Source organism: Vigna unguiculata, chromosome 4 (genome assembly GCF_037176805.1).
Source record: "Vigna unguiculata cultivar grain cowpea cultivar isolate G323 ecotype 2 chromosome 4, ASM3717680v1, whole genome shotgun sequence".
NCBI classification, from domain to species: domain Eukaryota; kingdom Viridiplantae; phylum Streptophyta; class Magnoliopsida; order Fabales; family Fabaceae; genus Vigna; species Vigna unguiculata.
The window spans coordinates 35,753,937-35,764,717 of record NC_140795.1 but is presented as its reverse complement, the minus strand read 5'-3'; the positions used below and the strand labels follow the sequence as shown (position 1 = coordinate 35,764,717).

Sequence of the window (10,781 nt, the reverse complement as noted above, 5' to 3'; positions counted from 1 at the left end):
CAAAATCTAGAAGTAAACCTAGGGTCTATGTCTGACACAATACTCGAAGGTACACCATGCAGTCTCACTATTTCCCTGATATATAATTGGGCCATTTTATCCATTGACATGCTCAAGTTTAATGCTAGAAAGTGTGCACTCTTAGTCAACCGGTCTATTATCACCCAAATAGCTAATGATTTCTAATGGATCGTGGTAGATGGGTAACAAAATTCGTAGCAATGTTATCCCATTTCAAAACTGATATCTCCAACTGTTACAACATTCCTCCTGGTTTTTGATGTTCTACTTTCGCCTTCTGACAAGTCAAGCAAGAGGATATGAACTGAGCTACATCATGCTTCATTCTTGACCACCAAAAGGACTCTTTCAAATCATGGTACATCTTAGTCATGATGGGGTGCATGCTAAGACGACTCTTATGTCCTTCCTCAAGAATGACACGCTTCAACTCTGGATCCTTTGGAATACAAACTCGGTTCTTAAATCTCAGCACCCTATTCATTCCCATCACAAAGTCTTTAGCTTTTTCATACCCGAGCAATTTCACTATTTTCTGTATCTTAGCATCCGACAGTTGCTTTTCTATTAATAACTCAAGAAAATCACTAGTTATAGTCACGTGACTACATTTAGTGACTTCCTTCCCCAATAACACATGTATCTACAGATCTCTGAATTTCTCCACCAATTCACTCTCCTTTATCATCATAACAGAAGCATGCATTCTTTTTCTACTTAATGCATCAACCACTACATTGGCTTTCCCCGGGTGATAAAGCAATTCAAAGTCATAATTTTTTAAGAATTCCATCCACCGTCACTACGTCATATTCAATTATTTTTTATCGAACAAATACTTCAAACTATTGTGGTCACTGAAAACTTGGAATTGTGCGCCATATAGGTAGTTTCGCCAAGTCTTTAGAACAAACACTACTACTGCTAGATCTAAATCATGAGTAGGGTAGTTTTTTTCATGAACCTTCAATTTCCTAGAAGCATAGGCCACCACTTTCTTCTTTTGCATCAACACGCATCCCAATCCTTGATAAGAAGCATCACAATATACTTCAAAGGATTTACTGATGTTTAGGATTATTAGCATTGGGGCACTTGTCAATTTTTGCTTCAACAATTGAAAACTTTCCTCACAGCGGTCTGTCCAAGCAAATGGCTAATCCTTGTGTGTTAGTTGTGTTAACGAGGTTACTATCTTATAGAATCCTTCAATGAATCTCTTGTAATAACCTGCCAGTCCCACAAAGCTTCTTATCTCCATTACAGATTTAGGACGTTCCCAAAGTAATACAACTTCAACTTTAGAAGGATCTACAACGATACCAGGAGCAGATATTACGTGCCCCAAGAATTGGACTTCTTTCATCCAAAACTCACATGTAGACAGTTTAGCATATAACATTTTTTCTCATAAAATGCTCAAAATTGTCCTCAGATGTTCTACATGTTCTCCGTGAATCCTAGAATAGATCAAGATGTCATCAATGAAGACTACCACAAACTTATTAAGAAAAGGCTTGAAAATTTTGTTCATGAAATCCATAAACAAAGCAGGAGCATTAGTCACACCAAAAGGCATAACTACATACTCATAATGTTCGTATCTAGACCTTAAGGTCGTCTTCTGCACATCATCAGACTTGACCAGAATTTGGTGATATCCTGATCTCAGGTCTATCTTTGAGAAAACAACAGGCACATGCATTTGATCCATTAAGTCGTCTATCCTTCGCAACGGATAATTATTCTTGATGGTCAACTTGTTTAGTTGCCTACAGTCCATGCATAGTCGGGAACTACTATCCTTCTTCTTTACTAGTAGTACTGGCACTCCCCACGGTAATACGCTCGGCCTGATGAACTGCTTTTCTAACAATTCCTCTATTTGTTTCTTTAGTTATGCTAATTTGGTTGGAACCATGCGGTAAGGAGATATTGATATTGGTCATGCTCCAGGAACCAAATCAATAGAAAACTTCACTTCCCTTTTCGGAGGCAGTCCTGGTATATCCTCGGGAAAGACATCAGCAAACTCCTCCACAACAGGTATCCTGGCATATACATTTCTTTCCTCAATAGACAATTGGGTTAGAACGAGGAAACACTGAGACCCTTCTTTAGCTTCTTTGACAACTTGTTGTGAAGACAACAACTTCTCATCCTCGAGATTAGGAAACAACAACTTTCTCTCATTGCAATCTATAAGAATGTGGTTGGCAGATAACCAATTCATTCCTAAGATTACATCCAAGCCTTTCAAGGGCAAACACACCAAGTTTACCTTGAACTAATGCCCCTCAATCACAACGGAGCATCTAGCGCATAAGGTAGATGTCTTTACTAAACTCGACGCTAGAGTATATACAGTCAGATCATAATATAGCTCCTTAACTGGCAAACCCAACTCTTGGACTCTAAATTCTGACACAAAGGAATGTGTTGCTCCAGAATCATATAAGACACATAAACTCCTACCAATAATCACACATGAGCCAACAATAAGTTTACATGAACCTGCTGCCTCTGCTCTGATCATAGCATATACTCTGCCCGCTACCTGGGGTCTTTCATTCCCTCGCTTTTGATGGGTTTGTTATTGGGTTGTAGACTTTGAGACTGTGCTCCTACCAAATTGACAATCACTAATAAAGTGTCCCTCTTTACCGCAACCATGGCACGTCCTCCCTTTAGCAAGCTGTGGGCAAGCACTTCTCAGGTGTGGTCCTCCACACTGAAAACACTATGATCTAAACGACTGAGATTGTGGTTGTGGTGAGAATCTTCTAGGCCCCTGCTGCGGTGGTCTAAAGTACGACTTCTGCTTTTCTTCGTATTTTACCTTGGGCCCAGATGGCCCTCCCACCCCCTGTTGAGATGATTGTTGAGTCTCAACTTCTGCTTTCAACTTCTCCATTACTCGGGCTTTCTCTACTAGGGCCAGAAATTCTTTATTGGAAAGGGGAGCTACCATAAGCTTAAGATCTCCACTCAATCCATTTGCATTGCCACTCCTCATCCATGCACAAAGTATGAAACCTACCCAAATGTTTAAACTTCTCTACATATTCTGACACTAACATGTTTTCTTGCAACAATTGCAAGAATTCTACCTCATTTGCATACCTCACATTGTCAGGGAAATACTCTGCATAAAAAATTTTCTTGAACAAGTCCCATGTGATGTTTTCCCTACTATCTTCCAACATCATATTCACACTGAACCACTAATTCACTTCCTCTCCAGCTAACAGATACTCTGTATATGCCAATTTATCTTTTGCAGGGCATCTCTTTGCATCAAAGATTCTCTCCAAGTCTTTTAGCCATTGATCCCCTCATCGGGACTAACCGTGCCACTGAATCTGGCTGGGTGGTGCTGGAGAAAATCTTCTAAACTCCACTCTTGAGATCTAGGAGGAGGGGCTCGTGAAGAACTAGTTGAGAATCGACATTCTCTCATCTATTGTAAGGCTTCTAGATGCCTCTGTTGTGTGGCTTCAGCTGCCAATCTTGCATATTACATTTGTTGCATAGCCAAATTATGTTGATTCACCATGTTTGGATTTTGTTGTTGCATAGTTGCGACCATAGTTTCCATAGCACTAAAAGGTTGGGGTTATCCATAGTTGGAGGAGGAGGAGGTGGCCTTGGTGCCATAGCTCTGTTCACACCGAGAAAAGAAACAATTAGTTCAATCCACGAGTACTAACACAACTACCGGAACATCTACCACAACATACAATGGAGACTAAGCAAGCTCACATTCACAAATCCTAAAGGACTACTACTCTAATACCAAAATGTAACATCTCATTTAATAGCTTTTAGACTACTAAATAAAGCATTATATAGTGATAACACAAAGCAAATAACATGGAAGTTAATATAGAGTCTTATACAGTCATCCATAATAGAGTATTATCAAATTCTATATGTACAAGACTACTATGAGGGAAAATGGATAGATTCTAGCCATGAACTACAAAACACCTATTTATTAGCACCATAGGTCACTACTACTCCGCCATACTACCAACTTCACGGGAAATCTCCTCACTTGCAGCTTCCTATACTCACACATTTAAGTGATCATTGCAAAGAATAAACCAAAAGAATAGGCAGACACAAAACACTTAGGGTAAGCTAATAATGATTAAGAAAGGTTAAATTAGAGCATAGAAACATTCCAACACACACTCCAGTCAACTCTAGACTCGATTATCCAAATATATGCAAGTGACATCGGACCTCTTGGTGGCTTGCACCGGTGTATGATTCCCCAACTCTGCAGAGTTTGGCCTCAAGGGGTTATCACCCAATCATCGCACCAAGTAAGTCTCCTTCGCGCCAAGGAGTTGATCGAGTCCAGTGACTAAGACCTCCTGCTAATCCTCACGACATAACTCATTATACTCTACGTGAGCTTTAATGATTATTGGAGCGTCAGGGTACTAACCAAAACTGAGTCCTTATGTCCTTACATACATTACCTCATCCACACATAGAATTTCTCCACGAAACTCTTCCATAACTCCCATAAGCAGACTCACATTCACCAAACTCATATAGGATATATTAATAAAATCATAGAATCCATTTCCTATCATTTAATGCATTGAACAGGTCAAAACAACAATCACATAAAACAGGGCAACTCAGCGTTCAGCGTCCAGTTCCAATGCTAAGCGCTATTTGTCTCGCAATTTCTTCCGGTCAGCCTCAGATCCAACTCTTAGCGTCAGCATTTAAATTTCCTTCCAGACCATATAGAGGTCCTAGCACTGGGGCACCGCTCGTTCGGCTCTCAGCGCCATTCTTCTCACATTTTTCAACGCCCAAGCACCATTGAGGCGACGTTCAATGTTGATCCTCTCGCATTTTTTAGCGCTCAACGATGCTTCTAAAGCTTAGCGTCACACCAGTAATATAGCACATATTTGATTTCTTGAGAAATATGCTCCTTGTTTTCATGACTCTAATTAGCACATCTCTTGCAAGTTTATTTGGTTTCAAATTAGTTCTTAAACTGAGGAAGATGATACCAATTAGAGTTATGACTCAAGTATCCATTTCTCTTAATTCAACCTCAATTCATACAATGTATTCACATCTCAACTTATACAAAGCATAAATCAGTTCACAATCTCACAGCAATCAAGCAGTAAATTCTAATTACACACAATTACATCCACTGAACTCTTTAAATACAATCAATTATTAGCTTCCCTTACTTGCGATTGACTCGCATGATTACGACGTAACCTAAAATTCTTTTCTACTGCCGATGCTCACAATTCAACCTAGAATTAGCATAAACACGATCAGGGAACATCATTAAAGCCACTGATCAGCAGATATTTTTACAAGATACTCTAACCTCACATGCGATACAAATAATATCACATGCAGAGTTTTTAAGAAAAGACCGAGAAAAGAGCAGAATTATTACTTACTCAATTCAAGGTTCTGATCGGATAGACTTGAAAATCTCACCGCAGTGATCACTCTAGCGATTTTTGATCTTCAAGAGGGTGAGAGTATAGTGAGAGATTTTAGAGAGAAGACAGAGAGAATTTAGGGAACAAAGTTTTAGAGAGATAGTGTTTTCTAAATAATGAAATCCTTTTATGAAATTTCTATTTATATATAAGCGGTTTATTTATTAAAATAATACTAGGATCTCATTATTTTTAAACACAGTCACTCTTTTAGTATGATTTTCAAGGTTCTCACATAACCGGTGCCACACACACATCACCGCACCAGTTATGTAACCGGTGCGCATCCCTTCACTCACAGCCTAGCCATCTTCCTTACCTCACTCACAGCCTAACCATCTTCTCACAGTCACACACCCACACCACACACCAACACTAGTTCATTCACTCACACCAGTGCAAAATGCCATTAAATAACACCACCACACCACAAACATAATCACTCAAGCAAATTTGTGCATGAATATAACAACTTGGCAGCGTAAAACGAAGCTAGGAGTGCAGGACTCTTTGCAGCTTGTCAGCGGAAAGGAACATGCAGCAGCTGGTTCACGTGCTTGGTAAAAATAACAGGATTAATTTGGTAATGTTACCTATAATACACCCAAATCAGGGCATATATGCGAGGATGGAATATGGATTACATCCCGTAAATTCGCTCCTGCAAATCACTACATATCCGCTGAAAAGAACACACGCTTTGCCACAAACTCGCCCACGCAAATACACACAAACAATGCCAACAACTTAAAAGAACATTGCGTCATTTAGTCCCTCAATCTTATAAATGCATGAATTTAGTCATTTTTTTTAAACCTAATATTGTAAAAATGTTTGTCAGCAAACATTGAAATGAAACACGTTCGAAACGTTAATTAAAATAACTAAATTTATGCACTTCTAGAATTAGAAGACTCAATGAAGAATTAATGTCAAGTGTCACTAAAAGTTAAAGACCAAAAACATATTTAATCTATAATTTATTGAACAAAACTCAACTAAAAATATATATAATTGAAGGAGATTCGATTGATTCATACCAAACCAATTACACCCCTAAGTAGAGTGTAAGCACTTTAAGTTATATAATGTGTTAGTTAACTTGTGTAACAATGTGTTTATCTTTTAAATATATATTTATGGTTAAAATACTCTTTTGGTCCACTTTTTGTTCAAAAATCTCAAATAGATCCTAAGATTTTTTTTAGTCTCAATTAGGTCCATGTTTTTGAAAATGTCTAACAATTAGGCTCATTTCGTTAGTATGGTGTTAACGATGTTAAGGATGTGCTATGTGTCAAGTCAGTAAGGTGACACGTGTCAAGTCATTGTTTGAATCTCAGTTTGGTTCATATATTTGTTATTTTGATTATATTTCAGTCCATTTTATTATTATTTTGAATTTCATCCTCTCCAGATACCAAATTTAACTTTTATATAAAATTTTATAATTATATTTTTATTAAACATTTTAATAATATTAAATTTATTTAAATTTATATTTTACATTAAACTTTACTTATATTTTTTTTTAAAATTTTAAAATATTTATTTTAACTTGTTACAAAATTGTTTTAAATAATTTATATACAAATGTTAGAGTTGGTTTAAAAATAATAATTTTATAAATTTAAATATAAAATTTTAAAACAATTTTGTAAAAAGTTAAAATAAATATATTTAAAAAATTTTAAAAAAATGGACTGAAATGTAATAAAAATAACATATATATAGACCAAATTGAGATTCAGACAATAATTTGACACATGTCACCTCATTCACACGGGCACAATATTGACTAGGGATGGCAACGGGGCGGGGCGGGTACGGGTATCATGATCCCATCCCCATCCCCATAATAAAAATTCATCCCCAAACCCAACGGGTATACAACTTTTGACCCATCCCCATCCCCACCGGGTAACGGGTATTTTCTTATACCCATACCCATACCCATTTTTTTATTGTTCCATATATCAATTAAATATTTTTTATAAAAAAAATTTAAAAATCACACCAACGGAATCATGATACTATCAAAATATTCAATATTAAAATAACATACTCTTTTTGATTTTCATGATGTCAAATATTAAGAAAAATATTATAATAGTATAAATCTCAAATTAAAGTATCAAATAACAACTAAATAAAATTCAAATAATTATATAAAAGCTAAAAAATTACACATTACTAAAATTTTATAATAACCAAAATATTTATTAATTTTACAAATGATCAGTGGTTTCATTTGCATTCGATCCACCTACACAGAGAAAAAAAATGAAAAATTAGATATGATATAATAATTGAAATTGAAAATTTTAATTACTAGAATATAATGTACCTTCTTCATCAGATTCATTTTCACTCATGAGAACATCTTTTCCTTTTAATTTTTTAACACCTACAAACACCAAATGTAGAATATTAGATGAGAATTCACAAAAAATACTAACAAAAAATATTAATAAATTTGAGTAACTTACCTAGATGGTTTGAGTTCCATATCCAACTTCTTGTACACATCAAAGCCTCTATAGTAATATGATGAAGTCGACTACGGTGAGAAGTTAATATCTGACCACCAGTACTAAAAGCAGATTCAGAAGCTACAGTTGTTATTGGAATAGCTAAAACATCCCTTGCAATTGCTTGAAGGGTTGGAAACTTTAACCCATTTGTTTTCCACCATGATAGGATATCAAATTCTTGTGTAACCGGCAAATTATCTTCTTCCAAGTAATAATCCAACTCTGTTTTCATAACTGTAGTTCTAGATTTTTTCTTTTTTGCCATAAACTCTAAAAATTCATTCGCATCATTATCAACATCCTTTCCCAACTCCAATGATGTAGCTCTATAAGAAGAAGTTTCATTCTTTTTTGATTGATATTCCAAAACCAAATCATAGCACATTTGACGAATCCTACTAAGTTTCAGATCAAAATCATTACCATACAATTTATAAAAATAATATTCTAACATGTCCATCTTGTACCTTGGATCTAAAACTGAAGCAATTGCCAATATGTTATATAACAAAAAACAAAGAGAATGAGAAATATGTTATATATATATATATATATATATATATATATATATACATATATATATATATATATACATATATATATATATATATATATACATATATATATATATATATATATTATATTATATTATATTATATTATATTATATTATATTATATTATATATTATATTATATATTATATTACTATGTATATATATATTATATGTGTGGATATCTTATGTTTATATATATATATATATATATATATATATATATATAATTATTTATATATATTATATTATTATTACTATGTATATATATTATATGTATATGCGTAGATATTTTATGCTTTTATATATATATATATATATATATATATATATATATATATATATATATATATATATATATATATATATATATTTCTTTTAAATTTTTATAAATTTGTAATGTTATAAATTTGTTTATAAAAGATCTCACTAGTTAAATGATTAATTTGTTTTATACGTATATATTATATATATTATATTATATTATTATGTATATATATTATATGTATATTATATTATATTATATTATATTATATTATATTACATGTATATGTATAAATATATATATATATATATATAAAAGTATATTTTATTTATATGTATATATACTATATTATATTATATTATATTATATTATATTATATTTTATGTGTAAATATATTATTTATTTATATATATTTTTTAGATTATTTAATAAATTATAAATAGTTTAGTAATTTAAGCGGGGACGGGTATTTGGGCGGGTATATATATATCCCCATCCCCATCCCCAGTTGAAAATTTCGGGTATTACCCATACCCATACCCATACTCAGTCAAAGCGGGGATTCCCCGTCAAAACGGGGACGGGTTCGGGTGATACCCACGGGCACGGGTTTATTTGCCATCTTGACGTGACATGTGATGTGAATATTTTAAAAAAAAAATAAAAAAAAATTCAAAAAAATTCAAAAAAATGAGGAGTTGACACGTGGCACATCCTTAACATCGTTAATACCATACTAACGGAATGGACCTAATTGTTACACATTTTCAAAAATATGGACCTAATTGAGACTAAAAAAAATCTTATGACCTATTTGAGATTTTTGAACAAAAACGTGGATCAAGAGAGTATTTTAACCTATATTTATAGTATGAGTGCTTATACAAAAAGTTATCTTGTACTAATTCTCGTTGTATACTTCCAATAGGGTTAAATATGTTTTTGGTTCCTTAACTTTAAGTAAATTATTATTTCGAAACTTTGAAATAATTTAATTTTTCATCTCTCGAAATACATGAATTTAGTTGTTTTAATCAACTTTTGTTAGATTTATTTGATGTTTTATACGCATTTCATTATTGTATTTGAGTTGTTTATACTATTTGACACATTTTTGTTTTAATATTAAATCAAATACTATTATGAAACACGCTTAAAATTTCAAATAAACTTAACAAAATTTGATTAAAAAGACTAAATTCATGTATTTTAAAAAATGAATGACTAAATTGGTTCAAAATTTCAAAATATACTAATTTTAAAATTTATTAAAAGTTAAATAACCAAAAACATATTTAACACCTTCCAATAATTTGGTTTGTTTCGTTCTCAGTCTGTATCTAAGTAATAAAAGGTTTCGACTATTTTTATAATGACTTACACAGACTTAAGGAACCGACTTTGTATTATATTTAATATACCTATTATTTAAAAATAGCTTCAGATATCATTTTTTTTTCTATGTAATTCATTACCACAATAGAATCAAGCTTTCACGTATTAATCTCCTAAGAAAAACTGTTGCATTAAACTTTTTTTATGACAAAACTAAACAAAAAGAAGTTTTCTTTGTGTTAGTTGTTTGTACACAACATAAACTAAATTATGTCGTACGCTCATCAGTAAAAGGAAACATGTTTCCATCAAGGATATTTTTTAAAAACAAATCTAGTTTGAGACATGGAAATAGAAAAAAAAAATGGCATGAGAATAACAATGACCTATATTGACCCAAAACCTTGGGCCTAATTCCAGGTATTTTAGGGACTAAAGCATCTTTTTCCTGCAACCTCTCGGTCCTTGATAGGAGAGAAAACACAATGTATGATTTTGATTTGTGGTGTAGAGGAAATCGAGAGGATGAAGAAGATTTCATGCTACCACCATAAAGTAGCAGATTTATTATGGCATA

The 10,781-nt window shown here is 33.1% G+C and overlaps 1 protein-coding gene across 1 annotated transcript; it reads right to left on the bottom strand.

The window, feature by feature from the left end:
- Positions 1-256: 256 nt before the first annotated feature.
- LOC114180682 (uncharacterized) lies at positions 257-1,423 on the bottom strand. Its single transcript, XM_028066985.1, has 2 exons — positions 1,252-1,423; positions 257-585 (listed from the first exon to the last, which is right to left on the bottom strand). The coding sequence occupies exons 1-2, from the start codon at positions 1,421-1,423 to the stop codon at positions 257-259; spliced, it is 501 nt and encodes a 166-aa protein (XP_027922786.1).
- Positions 1,424-10,781: the final 9,358 nt, after the last annotated feature.